The 23868-nt window shown below is 43.4% G+C and overlaps 1 protein-coding gene across 1 annotated transcript in view; it reads left to right on the top strand.

Annotated features, from left to right (window-relative positions):
* The first annotated feature begins 255 nt into the window (after positions 1–255).
* The window catches only part of hs6st1a (heparan sulfate 6-O-sulfotransferase 1a), a 56797-nt gene continuing 33184 nt past the window's right edge, over positions 256–23868 (top strand). Inside the window, exon 1 of the mRNA XM_086181934.1 lies at positions 256–1145. Coding sequence (XP_086038060.1) covers positions 646–1145 — 500 coding nt within the window. The 5' untranslated portion in view covers positions 256–645. The remainder of the gene's footprint in view (positions 1146–23868) is intronic.

Consider the following 23868-nt stretch of genomic DNA (forward strand, 5'->3'; position numbering starts at 1 on the left):
ATCCAGAATCAATAGCCTCGTTTGAGAAAATTATTAATTTCTACTTTAAAATAAAGCGTATTTTATGAGTCTTGTTATCGTTTGATTTAGATCCGTTCATAGCCATATTGTATGTCATTATCGGGTTACGATATAAGCTTATTGGCTATTGGCTACTCGCTCAGATGACGTCGCCGTTACGTGAGAACCAACAAATTAAAGCGAGTGGGTAAAGCGAGTCTTTCGGCCGGGTTCAGAGAGAGAGAGAGAGAGAGAGAGAGAGAGAGCGAGAGAGAGAGAGAGAGAGAGAGAGAGAGAGAGAGAGAGACGTTGAAAAGGCAGAAGTCGCGCTGCATCCGGGGAACACAGCTCCATGGTGATGCTGCCAGCCTGTTGTGTGGACGAGAAACCAAAGTAAAGTAAACGGGGGAGGGTCGCCTACCGGGGGGCGCTTTCAGTGAGTTACAATGCGTCTTTCACGGCGTTGAACGGTCTCGGTGAACGATGAGCTAACTTCGCCGGGCGTCTCGAAGCGATATGAGCCAGGAGAACGAGTCCTTCCGTTGCGGGGGGAGATCGAGAATGAAGAAGCTGAGCGCCCCGCTCCCTGCTGTCGACTTGACTGGGAAATGGTAGCGTACTGTAGCAACCGCACTGGGAAGGAACATGGTCGAGAGGAGCAGCAAATTCTTGTTGATCGTCGTCGGATCCGTGTGTTTCATGCTGATTCTCTATCAGTATGTGGCCCCCGGGGTGATGAATTTCGGCTCCCCGCACGGTTATTTCACAGAGGAGGACGAGGGGGATATCTTCCCCACTCCGGACCCCCACTACGTTAAGAAATACTACTTCCCTGTCAGGGACCTGGAAAGGACGATCGATTTTCAAATGAAAGGGGAGGACGTGATTGTGTTTTTGCACATCCAGAAGACAGGAGGGACTACCTTCGGCAGGCACCTGGTCCAGAACGTCCGCTTGGAGGTCCCCTGCAACTGCAAACCGGGCCTGAAAAGGTGTACCTGCTACCGGCCGAACCGCAAAGAGACCTGGCTATTCTCCCGGTTCTCCACAGGCTGGAGCTGCGGCTTGCACGCCGACTGGACCGAGCTCACCAACTGTGTACCGGGGGTCATCAACAAGAAGGACAGCAAGCAGAAAAATCAAAGGTAACACGGGGAGTGGGTCGGTGTTTGTCTGTTCACCAGACGGATTTGTGGTGCAATATTTAGTCACGTAATTCAGTTCAATTATAACATTAATATGTCATGTTCAGTGTCACTTTTAACGTCATGCTTTAAGATGAGCGATGCTTTAGTAATGAGGAACTGCTTTGAGGTCCAGCAAGGACACTAAACCCTGCGAGCTCAAACTTACGTTTTCTGTTGGATGAGATAGCTCTGCCTCTGAATTAAACTAAACCAAAATTGAAATCTTTGAAATGAAATAGAATTGTCTTTCTTCATCATTTATACCTGTTTAAAAAAAAATACTTTTAAGGTCTGGCAAATAATGTGGAGGCACATGTCAAATTTTCACTCAAAATATGGGGGAAAAAACTTTTGTATGTTTACAGTTTTTGGTCAAATTAATACCACTTAAAAGCAGTAACAGTACCACACATGGATCAACATGATCCTGGGTGATACACGTTATAACCCTGACTGATTCTTCTTGTCCCCACCGTGTACACTGGTGGCTGTGTTCGCTCAAAATCAAGTATCTGTCTCTTGACTGGGAGGGACAGGCTGTCATAGTTGTGGGTTGGTGTTAGAAGCTGTGAGGCAAATAATGATAGACATTTCAGCAATGTATGGTCATGAATGCTACAAAACCTCAACTGTGTCTCTTGACAATTGTTGATAGGTGCCAATATCCTGTGTGCCCTGCTACCAAAACCCGATCAGAGATTCAGCTGAGTTCATGTCAGGCAGTGTTCCTCCCTGGTAATAATCCTTCATGTTGCCTGCGAGTTATCCAGACACGCCAGGCATTCTTATTAAGTTATAACCCATTTTCTTTTACACGCCTCCTCGCTTTTGTTGCCAACATATTGCATCCCTCTCCCAGACATATTGACAGCTGTATCAACTTCCATTTCACTGCACCCTTGTGGTAAAAGAGTATTTTTGTTGGATGGGTTATATGTCTGCTTGAACTCGTTCAATATTTTATTTTGGCTGTGGTTGATCAATAGGACAAAGGGGGCTTAGAAATATGTGGGAATTTTAAAGAAGAAAAACAAGTGTTTTCTGTCTCCGCTTGTCTGCATTGATGCCAAGCGCAGTGGAGATGTCAGAACGGCTGCTCTGCTTCCCATGGCTGCTCAAAACTGGGGATCAGAGCTGCAGGCAGGGCAGGGCTGGGCTGGGTGAGTGGAGGGGGGGGGGGGGACCCTGCAGGGGTTTGGCTCCGCTCTAATCCGGGTGATTATTACTGCTGGGACACACACACACACACACATTCATACACACACACACACACACACTAGCGTTGGTATTTGCTGCTGGCGTCAGTCCTGACTCCTGTGGTTTCCCCCTGGTCAGAGGTGATAACGTGTCCAGCCGTTCTGCATGGCGAGCTGAGATATCACAGTGGATGCAGGATAAACAGCCTTTCAACACTTTGTGAGCACTGTTTCAGAGTCTAAACTTGTGTGTATTTTTGTGTCTGTGTGCACCTGAAGAGGCCAGAGGAATGGAAGCAGACAGGACGGCAGAGTAGATGAGAGTGATCTACATGTGTGTGTTTGTGCGTGTGTGCACAGCAGCAAGAGAGAACCCTCATTGACTATCCCATCAGTCCTGACAGGAGAAACAAGGGACTATAAACTTAATAGCACCCTGAAGAAAAACAACTCTGTTCCATATTACGCACAACTCCACTTCCATGAGGGGAGAGATAGAAATTGCAGCAAGGGGAAGAGAAAGGGGAAGTGCACTCCATTGGTTTCTCCTCTTGTTTTCTGTTCTCTGTTTGTGTGTGTGTGTGTGTGTGTGTGTGTGTGTGTGTGTGTTTGCCCCCCAATGGTTTAGGTCTCTTTGTTCAGCCCTCTTGTATCACCTTGGTAATGCTTGTTTAGGGACATCTGTCCTGAGGGCAACAGCAGTGTGGTTGAGAGGCTAGTGAAGGTGTGAAAAAGATCATGTGTGTTTACAGAAGAGCGGCGAGGGATTTCTCAGCACTGTGTCGCTTGCATCTTTTTCCAATCAGCTGTGCATACTCGTCGGAGGCGACGGATGGTGTTTTCTTAACCCCACCCAGTTTTGTGTGACAGATTTACGTGTCTGACACGTAACATACCAGCTCACTCCTTGTGTGGATTTGTGTGAAGTGGTTAGGAGTTGCTTTGGTAACTATGTGAACCAGAGACGTTTCCCCACACTGCAGATGTCCTCATGTTTAGATCCAGCATCTCTCACTACAGCTGTGCTCTCATCCAGCTGTCAAGTGGATTTTACACAAACCTTTCAGATGCTGCAAAAAATAAAGTGTGAATTAGAACCATTTCCATGAGTAGGATAGAAGTGAAGAAGATAAATACACCCCCCGAATGCGCTTTTTTAATTTTATGTAAAAAAAAAAAAAAAAAAAAAAAAACACCCACGCAGAAAAATGGAAGAAGTCGCAAATATCTTAAATGACTGATCAAACTGTGATTGATACTCGGTGTATTTTTATGCTTTGGTTTTGTGATAGAAGCAAATAAATTAGCGTATTTAGAGCCACAATGAGAATTCTTATGAATTAAATTCATATTATGATAATTATTTATGGATTAGTCGTTTTGAACATGGAGATAATAATAATTGAATATATATATATACTGCAACAGTTTGAAGTGTTAGCTGTTCAAGAAAAGAGAAGGATGAACTCAAGCTCTTGTATACCTTAAACCCCCACCCACATTGCGACAACATACGGCGTTAGTGCAGGTAATCTCGACCATCCTTCCGTCTCTACATCTTTGAGATATTGTTTTTGCATCTTTATGAATGAATGTACTGTAATTTATGCTCCAGTGCGCAACTTAAAATGCGGCTGGATGTTTCCAAATGAAAACTTACAGACTTGACATGCTTTTTGAATGATCAGTTTTATTTGTTTTTGGTCATTTAAAAAAAAAAAAAAAAAAAAAAAACCAACCGTAATCAAACTTTTTGCTGTCAGATGTTTGTCAGTTGAATGAATCATTTCACCTCTTACTTATTTTTATCTTGTGAAGCACACTGTTATGGCTGTGCACTCTGTAAATGGCAGCGAGAGACAGCCAGTCTGACATTTTGTGCTAATTTAAAAGCAGTAGGATTGTCTAATGCCACCACCATTGAACTGTTGTGTATTGATATCGTTGCGTTTACCAGACCCTATTGTCTCAGCTGTATTATTTATTGATTCTACATTTAGGTCTCGATTGCACAGCTTCTTCAAACTGTTTCTCAAGACAGAGACAGAGAGAGAGAGAGAGAGAGAGAGCATGAAAACATTTATGGAGACAGGGTGAAAATTGGAATGAATGTGCCGGTTTTTCATATTCAGTATATCTGGATTAGGCTCAGTTTGGTGTGGTGACAAATGTGTCAGCTTTAGAGGAAGGCGTATTAAGCAGGCAAGAGCAGCGGGCGAGATGAATGTTGGTAATAGGAGAGACAGGTCGCTCTTTGATGGCTGATGAGATGGAGATGAACAGAGAGTCACTGTAGGACAAAATAATGCACCTATCAGCAGAGCGCCACTCAAGAGGGCTTGTTTTTTTTATCATTTGCCAGGTCTTATATCAGTTTTAATGTTTGTCACTGATCCCGCGGGACAGAAGGGCGTACTCTCTCAACACAAACGCAATAACCAAACACTAATGAGTGTGTGAAACAAACAACCATATAGCCTAACGGAAGGCCTTTAGATATGGGTCTTTTAATTGGTTAAAGAGATTCCTATCACTTTACTCAAATTAGAGCAACACTTTCAGACGGAGGATACCATCTGTCTCTCGTATGTGTGCACGTCTCATGACTGCGTGTCTGTTTTTAATCCCAGTGTGTCATTGAGCGTCTTAGTAAGCGAAGTGATGGGGCTAATTTTACTGCAACGCTATCTCAGTCCGCTCAAATCACTTTTCTGTTTTTTCCTCCCTCCCCTTCTCTTCATCCCCTCTGCTTTTCCTCTAAAACACTTTCCCTCCCTCTCTCTCCTTCCATCCTCCTTCCTTCCCTCCCTCTGTCCTTCCTTCCCTCCCTCCTCCCTCCCTCCATGATGGTGTCACTCTAATCAAACAGCAGGCTTGCTTTCCGCTTGGTGGCTTTATGGCTGGGGGCTTTCTCTCTATCTCCGTCTTTCACTTTTCTCTCCTCATCTTTCCTCTCCTCTCCATCTCTGCCCCCTCATCTTTCTTTCTCTCCTTTGCCATCTTTCTCTACCCTCCCTCAGAGCGTGACTACCACATTAGAGGAAATGTCTTTTCATGGAAGATTTGCTGCAATTTCCAAAATGGCTGCTTTGCCTAATGGACAACTGCCTTGGTTCTAATGAATGATTACATGTATGAGTATGAGGGGAGGGGATGACGGAATGGGGGTGGGGTGGGGTGCAGGGAGTGGGGCAGAGGCGGTGATGAAGAGTTATGTGAGGAAGAGGATGGGATAAGAGGAGGGCTGTCAGGGAATGATTGAAAGTAAAAGATAGAAGGGTAAAAACATTTAGTTTCATTGCTGGGGAGGGGGCTAGTCAATTAGCACGGTTGTCAAGCAATGGACATTAGTCCTCTTTCAATAGGTCTGTTTCAGATTCACAGCACAAATCACCACACTCTAAGATGGCTCTGTTGTGTGTGTGTGTGTGTCCGTGCGTGCGCGCGTTTGTGGGTGCGTGCGTGAGTGAATGCATCGGTGTGTGCATGCGTGCTTGTGTGTGCGCACGAGCATGCATGCGCGCACGTGGTATCTCAGCATGGTTCCATCAGCATGACAGCAGAATCCAGATGAACTCCAGGAAACTGCAGAGGCAGCCCCGGCTGATTGGCATAAAGTCCGTCTGTGTGTGTGTGTGTGTGTGCACGTGCATACGCACGCCTCTATGTTTGTATGAGTGCATGCGCACGTTCATGTGTAGCCAGGCAGGTCGGTGTTAATCCAATCAGATTAGCCGGGTTTAAGCGCTGGCGGCCAGGCACTCCAAAGCCGGTTACGTCCGCTCATCCTGCGACTACGGCTGCACCATGTTCCAGCATTCCCAACTAACATTCCCATATCCATTCAGCCAGTTATTCCCTGCCTGTTTACTCGGCTCAAATCGCGTTCACTTACGGGACAATCCGTCTGATTTTACTGGAAACAAACAGGCTCTGCTGTTTTTGACAAATACCCGAACCTGCTACATTTGACTCTGTGAGGAATGAGCAGACAGTTTGCCAGAGATCTGTGCATATTTTTTATCCTGATAAGTTAGCAAACAGGATGCTTTTATGAATGGATTTGTGTTGCTAGGTAACTAGACTTTCCAATGGGCACAAAATAATCAGTGTCAAGTTTTTTTTTTATTCTGTCATGGCCATTTATTGATATTCAAGTAAAAACGCCAACATTTTTGTCGCTGCGTGTCTGTCTTTCCTGTCATTTTGCAGTAGGTTGAATGAATTCAATGGGTTTGTAATGGTGTAACTCACCAAAAATTTTGACTCGGGATATGTTGCCTACTTGGATACCAATTCACGTCTCGTTTTTTTTTTGCTTCTTTGGCGATGAGGATTAAGGGTCTCTTTTACTTTTGCTTGTGCTAAATAAGTTGTGTGTTACTCAATGTGTCAACATTTGGGTTCTTAAACTCCCCTCTAAACCCCAAAAGCCTGCAGCACTCGCAAGCAATTATCACTCTTCTTTCTTACTTTTCTGCTCCCGACCAAGGCCTTTGCACCTCCCAATTCAAGCTGTTTCTTAAATGTAAAAGTAAAAAAAAAAACATGTTTTGTCATTTCTGGGCTATTGTAGGAATATGGAGGGCTATGTGGATTCTCTCTTTCTCGCTCTCTCTCCCTCTCTAGAAGTATAAAGGACTAATTTTAAGAGTTTTAAATGATTGTACACCATTGAAGACAAATATGAATACTATATTCAACTCCTGCCAGTGAATTACTCCACACACTAGTTGCAAAGTGGTTAAAATGATCTCATAATTGATAAAAAGATTGGAAATATTTTCTTTCCAATCTTGGTCAAGATCCCTGGACCCCTCATATTTTTGTTGGGCCCTTTGTTTGGGGCCCTGACCGAAAGGTTGAGAACTATTCATAAAGAGAATAATGGGTAACCCTAATAGAAAATGAAGATCTGTTGCCGCGTCCCAGTCACATTTATCATAATGCTTGTATTTCAGCTGCTTGTTCAGTAGCGTGCAAAGCAAGTGGCTCGTAAAGCTTTATGCTTTGTCGTACACGATACGGTGAAACGATGGTCCACTCACGCGTAACCTCACACATAAAAGGGTGAGATAAGACTCCTGTGTGTTCTCTCCTCTCCTGTAGCTGGAGGCGAGCAGCGTTGACAGGCCTCTCTCAGCTACACCGCTGCATCCTCTTCACTATAAGAGTTCAACTAAGGTTCAGCCTCAGGTCACCGTAAACCCAGCCTCACAATTCAGAATTGGGACTTAAGCTAGAGAGGATTGTTGATACCTCTGTCGGGGCCCCCTTGCTACACACAAACACTCGCACACGCACGTGAACATGCGGGCACGCGCATACTCAAGCTTTACTGCGACTCCCCGCAATTTCTACTGTCTGCAGCCATTTTGCAGCAGACCGATGTTTAGCTGTCAGGGTTGCAAAATGGCCTGATTAAAGCCAAATTGTTGCCGCTGGGGACAAAAAAAAAATTGTTAGAGTAAGGTCTGTAGCTTTGTGTTTATCAGGAGGATTCTAGCGTTAAAATTGAGCTGAAACTGTCCAAAAAGCAAACGGACACGGTCAAGTTGAGTAAAGGCTGTTGCCAACATTGATCTACCCCAGCTGTGTCACCTCTGTGCATTGGAGAGACAGCACAAGCAGAGGAATCCACTTGACCGCTGATGACTGTTTTTATTGGCGGTCTGTGAAGGGTTATCTTTAGTCTGCCTGCAAGCCTTCACTATTGATTAGCCATTATGGATCCGCAAGGGTTTTTCATTGATTGATCAAGTTTGAATGACACAAACGTGGAGCTGAGCCGTTCCAGACAGATCGGACTGTACGGCCAACAAAGAAGACGGAGGAAAAGAAAAGCAAGAGTGATATGTTTCTTAATCATTACACAGCGACTGTGACTCTGTGTGTCATTCTGTCTCTTCCGCCCTGTGCAGCCGGCTGTCAAATGTCAGCCCCCACACCCCCCAATCCACACACACATACACACACACACACTTCTGCAGCCCTGTGGACAAATAATCGTGCAGTGAATGATTAGCAGAAATTTCTATGGTTGGTAATGAAGGGTGCTACGCTGCAGCAGCTCTGCCAACAGGATTACAGTCTATTGATTAGCCTAGCCTAACATTAGCCTTGCTAGCTAAAAGCGACTAGACTGATTAGTGGGCGCTTCTATAGCGGTTAATGAGTGGTGCTGCAGAATGCTATGGTATGCTATGAGAATAGGATTACAGGCTATTAATCAGACAAGAGGCTAGCAGAAGTCATTAACCGACCCCGTGGCAATGTCAGCACATCTCTGGCTGATTCTGGTTCCTACTTTCTAATTCATGTTTGGCCTTGTTGCTGTCATCCCTCTGTCTCTTGCTACATATCGACCCTGAGAGTCTTTCGACACCCCCACTACATGACGCCCTATACTTTTGATGGTGTACTTGCTGTCTTTCCCCTTGTTCCGTCTGAGATACAGAAGGACACATAGACTTTCCCAGGGACTGCATTCTGCATCCATTACCAGCTCTTGTCTTTTCATGCTGCTGGATGTGACAAGTCCAGACAGGATGTGACCCGGGAGCTTCTCCCCCATCTCACAGTTTGAGCTCTTCTCATTATTTGCAAACAAACAAATAAATGCATCCATTTTCCACTCGCATTTGTTTATGAATAAATACATCTATTCATGAAGCTGTGTGTGTGTGTGCGCGTGTGTGTGTGTGTGCGCGTGTGTGTGTGTGTGTGTGTGTGTGTGTGTGTGTGTGTGTGAGAGAGATGGCCAAAGGAGGCATGTGAACGGAGAGGAGAGGCTGACAAGCGTGTTAATTGAATTGTGGGAAAAATGCAAATCCCAAACTGCCTCTTTGAATTAGGGGGAGGAGTTTTAACTGATTGGGATTCTCTACTTTGAACACACACACACACACACACAGTGGGATAACTTTTACAGAAACCTTAAAAAAGAGAATGAATGATACTCTTGTCTCTGCATCCCTCCATACCTCATGTGTCTTTTTCCCATCATTCCTCTTCATTTTTCAGCCCATCATGCCCCTATTGGCCTTTTGTCTCGTGTATGTTTGTGTGTGTGTGTGTGTGTGTGCGTGTGTCCATCCCACTAAAAAGTTCTGAAGCCATTCATGGAAAGCAGCAAGGAACAAAACACAGATTCCTTATTCTGCTACACTTGGTTTGTCTGCTTCGCTCCAGGGCAGCGCCTGTAGATCACCAAAGGTGCTTCACTTTCCCTCCTGCCTTCATTTGTGCATTCAAGCATGTATTAGTGTGTATGTTGTGTGAGCGCACGTGTGTGTGTGTGTGTGTGTGGGGGGGGGGGTGGACTCTGTACACATATCAGTGGTTGCTAGTTTACATGTGCAAAATTTAAACAAAAATGTGTCGGCTGAATTGAATTTGTGATTTAAGCTGGTTATCGTGACTAAACTCCCATCTCACATATCATTAAACATGATATGAAACCATTTCTACATGAATGAAGTGTAGTTTCTTCAGTGTTATACATTTATTTTGAACTTTGAAACAGTCAAGTCACAGAAATTTAGTTGGGACACTGAACTTTTAAGTCAGGTTTTACTAGCTTTTTACTAGCTTTTTCCAGGTATTTCAACCACATCTCAAGGAAGAAGACATCAATTCTAGACAGTGTATTGTGGTACATGCAGGGCTTTTAAACAGTCATCTATAAAATGCACTTATAATCCCATATTTCTTATATTTTATTAATATGTTTCCCATCACTTAATAATTGACTTTTAAATGTGGCACTTCTTTCGCTGAGTATAATTTATAGACCACCACTAGCAGAGAGTATATTAACCACAGAGCTGTCTGTCTGGAGCTTTTATTTTGTATTTTCATTGGACAGGATTGGCAGTAACCTATTGTTTTCAACTATATTAAACATTACAAGCATTTTTCAAAACATTTATCTGGAAACTTGCTCCCTTGTTTCTTCACTGCCCGTATAAGCACTTTTGTGAGGAAGCATCTTGTACAAATAATTGTTCCAATGACCTTTTAGGATAATGTGTGATGTCACCCTAAGAGTTGTCTTGGAATTCACATCAAACAAACAGATTTTTGCTACAATAACAGGATTATAAGACACTTTAGTTTTTAAACAAAGGGGCCCAAAACTTAAATTTATACAAAGATTCACTTTTCTCTGCAGTTCAGCTCGCCGTCTTTGTCACGAAGATTAATGGGTGAGAGGAAACATCAAGGATACATTCAGAGATAGCATTTTACCTGCAAAAAAAACCCACCCGTGTCATTTCAATTTACCTGTCTGCTTTCAATATGAAAAGAATCTCTTTATCCTATATCTGTCTATCGATCTGTACATCTATCTGTCTGTCTATACATATCTCTTCCTTCATGCACACACTGTCGAAGTTGTCAAGAACCTGATCTGGACAAAAGAAGGGTTAAATAAATATCACTGCTAACCATTGTGGAGGCAAAGCTAAGAATAGTAGACCTTTCCTGTTAGAGCAGTACAGAGCGATTGAGAGACTATCACCCTGTTGAACAAAGGTCAGTGTTAAGGCTAATCCAGTTATACTATTCTTAGTGTCTCTTCACCTCATTGTCTGCCCCTCCTCCTCCTCCTCCTCCTCCTCACCCAGCACTGCACTGTTGATCTGGGCCACAACTATGAAGGTTTCACCTCTCTGTACTTTCAGTTTTGTTTTTTTTTTCTTACACCTCTGTTTTCCCCGTCCATTCTCTTTCCCTCCCACCACTTCTCTCTTGTGCGCTGTCAAAAACCTCTTCATCCGTCCGCCATCACGCTGTCGTTTTGGGTTCCCAGCGCGTGTCAGCCTCCTCCAGAGAGAGCGGAAGTGCTTTTATCCGCCAGTGATCTGATCTGATGTGAGATTGAGATAAGCATAGGAGTATAGTGTTCTCTCTTTCTCTGTCTCACTCACCCCGGGGAACAGTATGGTGGAGAAGCCCTCCTTTTTTTTTTCTTCTACTTTTCTACGACTGCTTTCACCTCGTGTGCACAGACAAAAAAATCTGGTGGTCTTGGGGTGATTGCCAAATTACAAAAAAGAATAGTGGGTCTTTAGAGCTCCCCCAGTTCCTGCTTTCAAACCTAATAAAGAAGTTTCCCGTTGCTCCCAAAGACTGTCAGATAAATGCCGAAAAAATCCATTGAATCACTTTAAGGAGCTCCTTCGCACGCACAGTACACTGTTGTGACTTTCAGAAGACGAGGACATGAAAAAGATACAAAGTATATAAATATTGTAGGATTTGCTGTGGGTGTCCTAACAAGCACGTCGATTGGCTGTTTAGATTTGAGTAAGGAAGGAAAACCCTGTCCCACTGAGAGTAGACTATTTTCAGGAGACAGTGTTGCATCTTTCATTTGGAAAGCCTTGCTACTGCTATCATGTTGTAGCAGATGGAGGAGGCACTCATACGTTTCAAAGGGAGACATTTAAAAACGGACTCAGTGACGTAATTAGCGCAAAGGCTGTCCTTCAACCAGCTGACGTACAGAATGATCCATGATTCAGGGCTCGTTCCATCAATCACCATGTTAACTTGAGAAATACATATATTAAGTCATCTCCCAGAATAGCGCTCTCACATGTGTGTGATGGCTAACGAAGCGCCTTGCCACATGACGTGTGCAACCCTCTGCTTTGGCCTCCTTGGGGGATACAGTTTTAATCATGCAAGGAGAAAGTCGGTATGATCACACGGCCTCGGGGGGAGTGAGTCTGTGGCGGAATACAAACAGGATCCAAAGTCTCTACCTCCCTAGGTCTCCTATGCTGATAAAATGTGGCTTAGGTGGGTAAATCCAAAAACCTTTGCTTATCTAGGAGGATCAACTGACCATAATATTGATATCCTTCACGTTATGCTTGTCGTCAGCCTCGCTGACCATCCCGTCCCTAATTACTGGACAAATGACTGTTTACAAGGGCGCCCTTATTACCATATGAAAGCACAATAGTCTGAATAAAAGACGGCGTTTTCTGACGACCTTACCATGATGAGGTTAAAGTCAGCGCAGAGCCTGATGAAATATAAAAAACAGTAATACCATGATGTTCACAAACCCCTTTTTTTCTTTTTTTTTTCCAATTTTGTTCGATATTGGCATGTTTACCATCTCATCGGATAATAAAAGCGGTGCTGCGTTGTAATTAGAATTGTGACTCTAACGGTCACCTTCAGTTTGTGAGACATCTGATTTGGTATTTGCTTTTCAGCGATGATTTTGGCAGTGAAATCTTATATTGCGATTGCTGATACTAACTAAAAATTATATAAAAAAATGAACTATTCCATATCATATTTTGACAGTATTTAATATACAGTGCCCAGCCCTATGATAATATTCTATGCAATAGTTTAATTGAAACACGGAGTATGTTCAGCATGCCTGTGGAAATGCTTGACTACGTATGACCTCACCCCTTTGTGACCTTGGTTTAAAGCACAGAGTTTTGCATAATTGGTCAGAGCAAACTAAACCTGTTGGTTCCTCTAGTCATGAGTGGGAAGATAATTCTCCGTAGCGTTTGAACAGGAATGAGAATGAGGTTGATTGTAAAATGGTCCTAATCAGAATAAGGTCCATATTGCAATTTTTGATGTCTGTATAAACTTGGTTAATGACAAACTCTGCATCCGTCTGAACTCCGTGAGACTGTAAGCATTCGTAGAAACCCACAAGACTGCAGTAATTGCTCAGAAACTTCCACCAGAGAACCTTCAAGCAAAGTTGTTTCGAACTGGGTACAACGAGCGACTCTTAAGACACGATGGTGTCATTTGAAGCGTTCTGTGAAGAAATCAAAGTACAAACAACCAAGAAAACGAAAAAGAAGGACCTCAGACTGAAGGGCTAATCATTTGCAGAGTGCAACCATAACCAAAACAATGACTATAATGTAACAAAAACATCCCCAAAACCACTAAAAGTAATTAAAAGGGGGTCATGCTGTTAAAGAATGTATTTCAAAACTATCCCATAAACAGTCTATTGATTCCTATTAACCCACAGCAATAAACAAAAGAATGTAAATGCATTTGAAGCCAGTAAAAGCCAAAGAGCTCCAGGCGGTCCCCGCAGCACAGAGGGCCTGTTCCAGAAAGATGGTCATGACTTTATTTATTTCCTGCTTGCGTGATGTTGGCCTTTTTGCATGTTGAGCACCACAATGCAAATACTCAGAGGCACTCATGCAAAATTGCAGACCATGCTCTCTCTCACACTCTGCCTCTGTCCCTCGCTGACTTTATGGATGTTCACTGTTTGACATTTTCCCTTGTTGAATATACCCCCCACCTACCAGTTTTCATCCTCCCTTCCTTCCCTGCTCCCTTCTCTCTCTGCTGTCTTTTGTCCGGCATCTCTTTACGCTTGACCAGCCTTGCTGTGACTCTTGACTTCAAAGAGCTACTTCATTCATCAGTCACTCATCAGCCAGAGAGGGCCCGTTCAGCGGTGCGCTAAAAGAGAGGGAGGGGATGAGGATTGAGTGTATTAAAAAAAGTGGGGGAACAAGTGTATGAAAAGAGGGCACGAGAGAGAAAGAGGATCCGCTCTTGACCGCGGGGGACCTCGCCGGTCACAAAAGCAAAAGAGGAACACACTCCCACACATCTACACACCCATAGAAAGTCACTCTCAACACTCAGTCACTCTTTTTGTTTTTTTTCCTGTAGGGTGTGTGCAGATGCTGCAAACTTGATCCCTTCCTCCTTTTCTCTGTCTATCCATCTTCTTTCTGTCTTGTCTTTCCCTTTCTTCTTTTCACTTCAGACGGCAGTACAAAGGAGTGCTGAGGCCTGTCTCTTCACGTAACCCCTCAGTGCACCTGGCTTGTGTGTGTGTGTGTGTGTGTGTGTGTGTGTGTGTGTGTGTGTGTGTGTTTTCAAATAACGGTCTTTCCTGTGCAGCAGACCCCTCCAGTATTTCTTAATTTCACCTTCTATATTTTCATTGCCTTTGTGCTCGCTGACATTCTCAGGCTTTTTATTTTTCTTCCCCCTATATTTTGAGGTGGCTAGCAAGCTAGTTTTCAGGTCAGTGGGAATTGCTATTGCTTCCCCTCTCAGCTGGAGTCTGGCTCACACTCAGCTGCACACAAACACACACACAGCAATGAACACTCTTTTTTTTTCATCCCTCTGTCTTTGTGTGATTGGTTCATGCAGACATGTGATTGTGTGGTCCTGTGTTACACGCTTGCCTAACTTGTAAAGATGGTGTGTGTGCCAGGTTGCTTTTCATCCATCTTTTGTCTCTTTATTATTCTGTTGTTTATTTGTTTTTCTCCCCCAAGTAATAAGTCATAACCGAATTTCTGTCACGCTCCATGTGCCTCTTGCCTCAGTCTCTTCTTGTGGTTTCTGTATGAAAAAGAAGAAACGCTGTCTGTCATGACTCACCTTGTGCATGCGCGTGTGTGTGTGTGTGTGTGCGTGTGAGAGAGAGAGCAGGTGTGTGTACTCATTCCTGCTCAGCTAGCAGTTTTTGATGTTTAGCAGAAGAATTCTAGTGTATTTTAAGAACCCAGATGAAGATCTATGCTTGAGTGTGTGAGGAAATCAGACTTGACAACTTTTATTGAATCATTCTTTGTCCTTGTCTGTTCCTCTGATGGTCTTGTAAAAGAACATTAAGAAGTAAAACATACAATTCTGGTTCGGGGGGGGGCGGGGTCACCCAGTCAAAACAAATTATATAAAACAGCGTTGTGATGTAGAATGAGATCATATGAGTAGCCCTCACCGTTGAACAAGCACCATTGCAGATGAAACTGAAATGACGCTCAAAGAGAAGCTGATGTATTAAGATTTTACTCATGTTCTTCCTGTTAGAGTCAAACGTACCCTTAAATAATCCACGATGCATTCAGCTTCTGTACTTAAGGTTACGTAGCATGTTCAACCATTGGGTAGCCCAGGGCTGCTATCTGTGGTTAAAAAAACAAACAAACAAACAAAAAAAACACACTATTAATGACTTAATGGGCCTGATAAATGTTAGAGTATCAACAAATCAGGATAAGATGGTACATAAGTGGTAAATGGGCTGTATTCGTGTCCTATTATTCGACTTTAGCTGTAATCATATTGTCTCCATAAACCACTCACACACACTGATGGAGGAGGCAGCCATGCAAGGTGCAAACCTACTCATCAGGTATGATGGGGGTTGAACTAGGGACCCCTCGGTTATTAGATTTATCTTTGTACAACGGTCAAAGAGCATCATCTTTCTTGACGTGGTTTAACATCAAATAGCAACTTTGTTTTAACTTTGAACTTACTTTATTGTCCTTTTTTTTAATTGGGCCAATTAAAGCACAGTCTGACTATTAAAATGTCAAGACGTGACAAAATACAGCCAACAATCGTCATGAATAAAAGCACTAATACAACCTGATAGAAAAGCCCTTTGATAAATCTTTTGTGGAGCTTATTGAGTGTTTCTGACACTGACTCAACTTGCTGTATTTACTGATTATGCCACCTTGAACTGTACTCGATGCAGGGTTGTTTTGAGAGTCAAATGCCTTGTCCACAAACGCACGCACGCATGCACACACACACACACACACACACACACACACACACAAACACACACAGGCTTTCTTTAGTGGACAAAACTTCATCACCGTGGACGCACAAGCTGCTGCATTCCGCTACACACCAATGGTCATGAAAAGCTTTGACACAGCAAGGGAGCAGGTGTGGAGACATGCTTGAATCACAGGTCTTAATAGAGCCGTGGAGGTGTGGAGTAGTTAATGAAACACCTAGTCCTCTTTTTTTCTTCTTCTTTTTTTTTTTTAAATCCTGATTGCCAGCATGGAAAAGTGTTTCAATTGCTATTTGTCTTTTGTAAATGACTGCACAGACATAAATACATCTTACGTGTTGGCTTCAAAGCTATAAAAGGAAATCGCTGTGCAGATTATTTGCACACACTTTACCTCAATGTGGTGAGTCGGTCGAGTTCATGTAAGCTTGAGTAACTGGCCTGCCAAGGCCTGCCAAGGCATGCCTCGACAACACACACACACACACACACACACACACACACACACACACACACACACACACACACTTGCATGCACAGACGCATTAACCTCACTACAGGAGAAAATGGTAGAGGGGAAAAAAAATTACGTTTAAGTCGGCATAAAGAGAGAGAGGAGAGTCAGAGCGAGTGGTCGGAGGTAAGGAAGGTGAGGTGGAGTACAAAGGAGCAAAAGAGAGGGCAAGAAGGTGAGGGAAAGTATCTCTTCGTCCTCCCCCTCCTCCCCCGATGGAATGTTAATCAGTGTAAAGAGGTCAGCCCTTTTGGCATTTCTGAGAGAGTGTGTGTGTTCAAGGTATTCCTCATGTTGTGGGGACATAATGCTGTTCAGGCAGTCACATTGGGACTTCTTGTTGGTGAACAAAAGCCCCCATGACATACATAAGTCATCAGATTCGAGGGGGAAGTAGTGAGGTTAGGGTTAGGCAGCTAGTAACGATAGGATAGATATCCAGGAAATGAGTCTAGGTCAAAGTAATGCCCTCTGAAGTGATGGAAACACGTGTGTGTGTGTGTGGGTGGGTGAGTGGGTGATGAGGTGAAAAGGTCAGACATGGTGTCCTGACCTTTTGGAGTCTTGTCTGGAGTGCTTGAAGTGAACAACTGCACAGGGGCATTATTGTGCCTGTTACAACAGTCTTGACAACACCCCCCCGGCCACAAAACTATAAACACTCCTTTGATTCACCAGTTTATTCAGCAGTTTATCATCATGAAGTTGCTCCTCGTGAGAATTTTTGTCTCAAGTAAACATTTCTTTCCAAGGATTTCTTCTTCTCATGCCATCAGTTTATTTATAATTTTTTTTTTTTCATCATTGTCAAGCCAAACTCTCAACATATACCTAAATTGTGGCAGATGGTTTTGGCAAGCCGACATGGGGCAAATGATCAAATCCATCTTAGCAAAAAAAAATTTCAATGTTGTGCAGATTTCATGTTATTCAAGTGGTCTATTAGGTTATTTTGGGGAGGCGGATGAGAGAAAAAAATCTTCTTTCTTGACAGTTTACATTTTTACTTGCCAGAAAAGATGAGTTTTTATGGTCAGTATTTCATGTAAATAAGACGGCGTTCGCAGAGGGCAGTGGTTATATTAAATGTTTTTTTCAGATTAAACTTATTTTTATTATCATTCATGATTTTTTTTTTGTTTTCATTGCACAAAAGAAAAAAAAAAAACGTCAAAAAATATTTGCATCAGCTTTTTGTCCAATTGTTATTTTAAACTTGAGCCTGGAGATCGGCCCATATTTCCATCAGTTTCAAGTTTCATTTAAAGTTTATGCTTTTAGAAACCAATAAGATTGAAACGTCTCAAATTAGAAATTTTGCACTCCTGTCTATGCCAAATGTGTGTAAAATCTCTCGCCGTACCTCAGCTTGTAATGTTTTTACATTGTGGAAAAAATATTCAAATTACATTTAGTCACACTTTTCACACGCTATTCTGAACAACAAAGGTTTTATGTTGTGTTGACGCAGAAACGAATATGTTTACTAGAATTTTCCGGGTTAGGATGGACGTTTGGAAAGCCTCTTATTAAGCAGCTTATACTTCTCTTCAGTTTCACTGAATTGACTTTAGGATGTGCCGTCTTCTACTTTTGCATCTGTGCGCTTGAGGTTATGTGTGTGAGCTTGATAGTTACATTGCATTTTAATGCGCCGATGCATATGTATGACTACACACACGTTGGCTGTCAGCTTCAGCACATCTCTTTTGATTAATTTAACTTTGGGGTGAAAGTAAAAAGAGACGCGTGCTCACCTACCACTATACATGCATACAAACACGTACAAATATGGTTTCTGACAGCATCTACTGCAGGGGATATCTAATGGGATGTGGTCCCTGTGGAATAAGAGATGCTATCTATACCTCTCTCTGTCTCTCTCTCTCTCCGTTCCTCCTCCTCTCTCTTACCTGCACTCCCTCTATCAACTCATCCCTCCCTCTGCAACTCCCTCCTGCTCTTTGTCTCCCCTCTGTCAGATAGAAGCAGACACCTGCCATCAGGCTTATATCAGGCACTGGCAAACACCTGCTCTCCCTCTCTCTTCGCTTTCACACCTTCTCTGTTTGTCACCTCTTGGTGTAATTTCTTCATCCTTCTGTTTGAATCCATCTGATTGCACCTGCTTTTGAGCGCTGTTTCACGAGAGTATCCAACTTGGATCGCCTTCTGAGAACCAGGCTCCAACCAGCAGCGAATCTGGAGGCAGACGAAAGCAAACTGGGAATCACTTCTTCTTCTCTCTCCCCTGCCTCTACCTGTCCATCTGCTCTCCTGCTCCAGGGAGGGGCTTTCTCACTACCGTGTGTTTGTGTCGACCTCTTTGAGCACACATCTTTCATTCATTTATAATGAGGTGTCAAGCCTCCCTTTCGCCCCCAGTGGCACCCATTCCCTGATTATGGCATGCTGTCTGTCAGTCCCTACATGTCCCTGTGTCAACTTGTTCATATCCCTCTGTCTACCTGTCTGTTCACTGGCCTGCCTGTCAAATCTATAGACCACCAACCTCTCTTTTTGGTCTCCCTGACTGCTCCTTCTTCCTGTTCATCTCTTTGCCAGTCAGCCTGTCAGTTCTCACTCATCAAACTACTGTAGATTTTCTACATCCTTACATGAGCCAACAAGTAGCATTTGGAGTCTGTAATGTTATATCCTCCCTCCATAAAGGAGGCTACATTTCTGTCAGCATGTTTATGAAAAGACTAGGCTGATTTTCATGAAAGTCAGTGGTGCAGTGAAGCTTAAGTCCAAGAAGAACCCATAACATGTCAGGACAGATTCAGGATCCCCCCCCCCCCCCCTCCACTGTCGTTGTGAAATCAGGCATGTTTTGACATTGTCATTTATTTCTCATAAATTGACGCAATCATTTTGGAATTACAGACGGTACAAGTGAGTGATATGGATTTAACGCAGCGCCACAATATTTCATTCCATTATTTGCAGTAACAGTATTCAGTACAGCAGAATAAGATCCATTCCTGAGTTTTGTGTGCTTCTTCCTTGAAGTGCTTTGCAAAGCTTTCAGTACTTTCTTTGTTCGTTAGCCTTAAATTTAAAAGTTGTCTAGTCTGTTGATCTGCTCTGTACTTCAGTCATATTGTCATGTCCTCCCTCCCCTGTGGCTCCCCCTAAGGTTTCCTATTTTATTTCTCCCTCTTTAAGGGGTTTTGGGGGGTTTCTCTCAAAAGTTTTTCCTCACCGGGATGACGCGTGATTTCAGGCTTTATAAATAAAGCTGTTAAAACTCACTCTTGACCTTGTCCACCAGGGAAGACCCGTGCATTGCATGTTTGAGCAAATTGTTGTGTTTTGTTAACTGTCATTGACATTTCAAATTTGGCTTTTATTTATTTATTTATTGCATTTTCATGAATTTCCCAAGAAAAATTGCCTGCCCTTTTGTGAAAAAAATGTTTCAATAGTTGTTGTGTTGTGTAATAGCAGGGTTGTTGGCCTCCATGAACATCGGGAATCTGCAGAGTGCCCTTCTACTATGGACATGTTGTTCTGCCCTTGTGTCTCTTTGCCACATGTTTACCTTCCATCTTCTCTCTCTCTTTTTTGTCTTTTTCATGGTCTTACTTCCGTCCTCCAAAATGCATCTTCTGCAACAGGTAAGACCCTTTTTTAATTATTTGACTTGTTTTGTATGTTTGTGTAAATCACAGCTCGCAAGAAACGCTGTTGTGTCTTGCAGGTTTGTTAATCACACAATTATCTTTGTCCTTGTGGCAACACAATCTTGTCTCTCTCAGCGACACTCACACATACACGTACACATTCTCATGTACAATCTGAGGTCACACACTCCATGTGTGTTGATTAACTATGCTAGTTTTGACTTACTAAACTAGTTAAATGTTAGCTCAACTTTGAAGGGCTGAAGGTCTTTGTTTCTGTTTGTTCTCCTTCTCAGAGTTCACACGCAGTGTGTGAGTGTGTGTGCGCGCGCGCGTATGTGTGTGTGCGCGTGTGTCCGTGTGTCCATGTGTGTTTGATCGCCACTTCTGCTGGGACCTTTCTGTTATTCCAGATGGGGTTGGCCTCTCCCTTCCTTCCATTCATGATGCCCATGGGACTAGTTTACATTAGTGTGTTTTCTGTGTGTGTGTGTGTGTGTGTCCATGTGTGTTTGATCGCCTGCAGGACGTTGTTTTTCCCAACTTGTCCTGTATGATCTCTGTCGCCTCTGAAGCAGCTCTAATTTCCTGTCATTCTCTACTTTCGCCATCATTCCTTCATCTATTTTTCCTACCATCCCTCACTTCCCTCCACTCCCTTATCTCTTACTTGCAGCCAAAACCAAGCCCAGTGACAGCACCTGTACAGACATGCATGTGTGTATGCATGTGTGTTGTGTTGGCGCTGTGGTGCATTCTGGTGTAGTCAGGAAAAGGTATCTCTCCTTGTTCCACCGCCCTGCCGTCTGTTTTCCTCCGATTCATTTATTTTAGTCTCCATTTCTCCTTCTCCTGCTTTCATTCTTTTTCTGTGCGTCTCACTTTCTCCTCCTCCTCTCTCCCCTGAGTGGTCTTCAGTTTTACAATCTGTTGAAAATCTGTTTCCAGCCCAGCGCCCTGCTTCCTCCTGCACATTGAAGTGTGTGTGTATGTGCGTAGTCAGTGTGATTACAATGTGTGTCTCCCAGGTCTCTGCAGCATTAGGTCCCATTGCAGTGTGTTCTAGTTGAATCCACTGATGTCGACATGAAAGCCTGTTTCTTCTTCTCCTTTATGATTTCCCTTTTTCTACCTTTTTTTTTCTTTAACTAACCAGAAAGCCCAACACAACAACAGCCAAAACAATCTTGCTTTCATCCCAACTATGCAGTCTGCTGCTCTGCTCCTCACACTGGCAAGCACACACACGCATGTATTTACATTTATCTATTTCGAGCTGGTCAGTGATAGGAGTTGCGCAGACCTGTCTGCTTGTTGTTGTTGGGTTTTTTTTTCCCATCTTTACCCCTCTGCTTGTTTTTTTTTTTCTGCCGCCCTTACCATACATCCATTGGGAGAAAAAAAAGGATGACCCCAATAGGAAGAAAAAATTAGGAGAAATGGCAAGGTAAAAGGAGAAAAAGTTTGATTGAGAGAGAGAGGAAGGAGGGTTGTCAGTCCAAAAATTTAGTGGCGACACCTGCTTCATGTCAGCGCTCCTGTCAAAACAGACACATTCCTTCCTTTCCCTCATCTCCCTCCTCAATCTGTCTTCCACCCTCTTTTGCCGCCCGTGAAATGAAAGGACGAGGGAATAGGAGGGGACAGACAGAACATGTCATGCAGGGAGGGAGCAAGGCAGCGTCCCATGTGTGCCTGTTTGTCTGTGTGTGTCCTGGTTTATGTGTGTGTGTGTGTGTGTGTGTGTGTGTGTGTGTGTGTGTGTGTGTGTGTTTGGGTGTGTACGCGCGCGCTCCTCAGTCTGAGAATGTGTGTGTTTGGAGAGGGACTCTCAAATAACATTATTAACTCATCTGGGTTTTGCATGAGTCGCCTCCCTCTCTCACATAATGCACTCACACATACAGGCACACGCACACGCAGATACATACACACACAGAAAGCAGCGCAGTGCGTCTTGACAGCTCCCCAGGCTCCTATCCTGGAAAGGCGAGACAGGAAAGCAGTGGAGCATGCTGGGAGAGAAGAGGACCCGGACGTTCATCTCTGAGCCCCCCAGCTCAGTTAATACTTAATGTCCCAGCTCGCGCACACATACATACACTCACACACACACACATATATATACATGCACATTCAGGCAGTTGGAGTATTCAGACTTGCACAGTCATAAACACACGTACACAATCATACACACACAAACGCAGGGATGCTTACACATGCGCATGCACACACACACACACACTCACACACACACTTATAAAATATTCAGGAGCCTATGAAATAGTGATGAACATTGATGGAATGAAACTTGCTAATTTAACTGGGACCCACTCCCTCCTTTGTTGGAGCACATTGACACAATAAAGACTTGGATGCACACACACACACACACACAAACTGACTGACTTACTCACACACACACACAGACACACTGTCATAGACATAATCACAGCAGGAGAAGAGAAGTGACAGTTTGTATGCACCAGTGGGGCAGTTTCAGAACCAGTGTGTTTTTATTTTCTCAGTGTCCCACTGGGCCTGAAGTATGCTGATGTACTGTATGTATGTGTGTGTTTGCGTGCATGTGCGCGCATACGTGTTAACTTAGTACATATCACAGTAGGTGCGTTTGAATTTTACAGTGGTTTGATTGTAAGTATATATGCGGTGTAAGTAGGGCAGCTGTCCTGTTTGCTTCAGTTCAGCGACTTCAGCAGTGAGTGGGAAGTGCAGCTGTATCGCTATAAAGATTAATAATGCTGGCTGCTGTTTCTAGCATTGAAATGAAGTTTGGTAATCAGTTAATTAAATCAGCTAATTAAATCAGTGTTTGGAGGCGAGCGTGTTTTTCACATTTTGCTTTTCTGAATGGTGGCAAAAAAAGTGGGAGGGAGGAAGCACAAAGAGCGGAGCGAGAATATGAGGGCCTGTTGAAAGCTGGACACGTTAAACGATAAGGGCGCAGGACGTAACCAATCTGTGTCTGGGACAGTGTGTCTGCACATGTGACTGCACGTGTGTTTGTAAAATGGCATTCACGTGCATGTGCGCGCGCGTGTGTTTGTGTGCACGTGGGGTCATTTGTGTGAAAGTATACATGCTCACTCATGCACATGTGCATATTTTTAAGGGCTTTATTAACTCATCTGGATTTCACTCACATGCAAGCTCACTCCTGTGTGAATTAAAGTGTTTCCAACAGCAACAACCTCACATTCCCCAAGTGGCAAATTATAAGTGAGTGTAGTGCACATTTTCCACTGATGTCAGCATTTGAATGCACAATCACCTCATAGTGTAAGTTGTTACACTGAAATGCGTTTCCCTTTAACAATCTGCATTAATGTTGTGTTATCCAGCGCTGATTGTGCTCTTTGCTGCACTAAGCTGTCAGACAGCAGCAGAGGCTAAATAAAATGTTTCCTCTGATATTAATGAATTCCAATTTAGACAATTTACTTGAGCAGCAAGACTCTAAATAACAGTAAACCTCACATTTATGGCAGTTTTCAAAACACAATCGGGGGCTTTATAAAAGAGCGAGGAAAGAAAGCCATTATGATTAGCAATATAATGAGATGGAACTGCTAGACGTGAATCAGTAGCTACAGGAGAATAATATACAAGAACACAGCTGGAATCAAACTAAAACTAAAGTACATTTCTGTTCATGAATCCAAAGGTGGCACTGAATTCTCAATCCTGAGCTCCTCAGGCTGTGTGTTTTAAATGCCTCAAAACCGAGACGTTTATTGCCCAC

The sequence above is a fragment of the Aulostomus chinensis genome, chromosome 17 (genome assembly GCF_037954235.1).
Source record: "Aulostomus chinensis isolate RoL2024-O1b breed Wild chromosome 17, RoL_Achi_v1.0, whole genome shotgun sequence".
In the NCBI taxonomy this organism is placed as follows: Eukaryota; Metazoa; Chordata; class Actinopteri; order Syngnathiformes; family Aulostomidae; genus Aulostomus; species Aulostomus chinensis.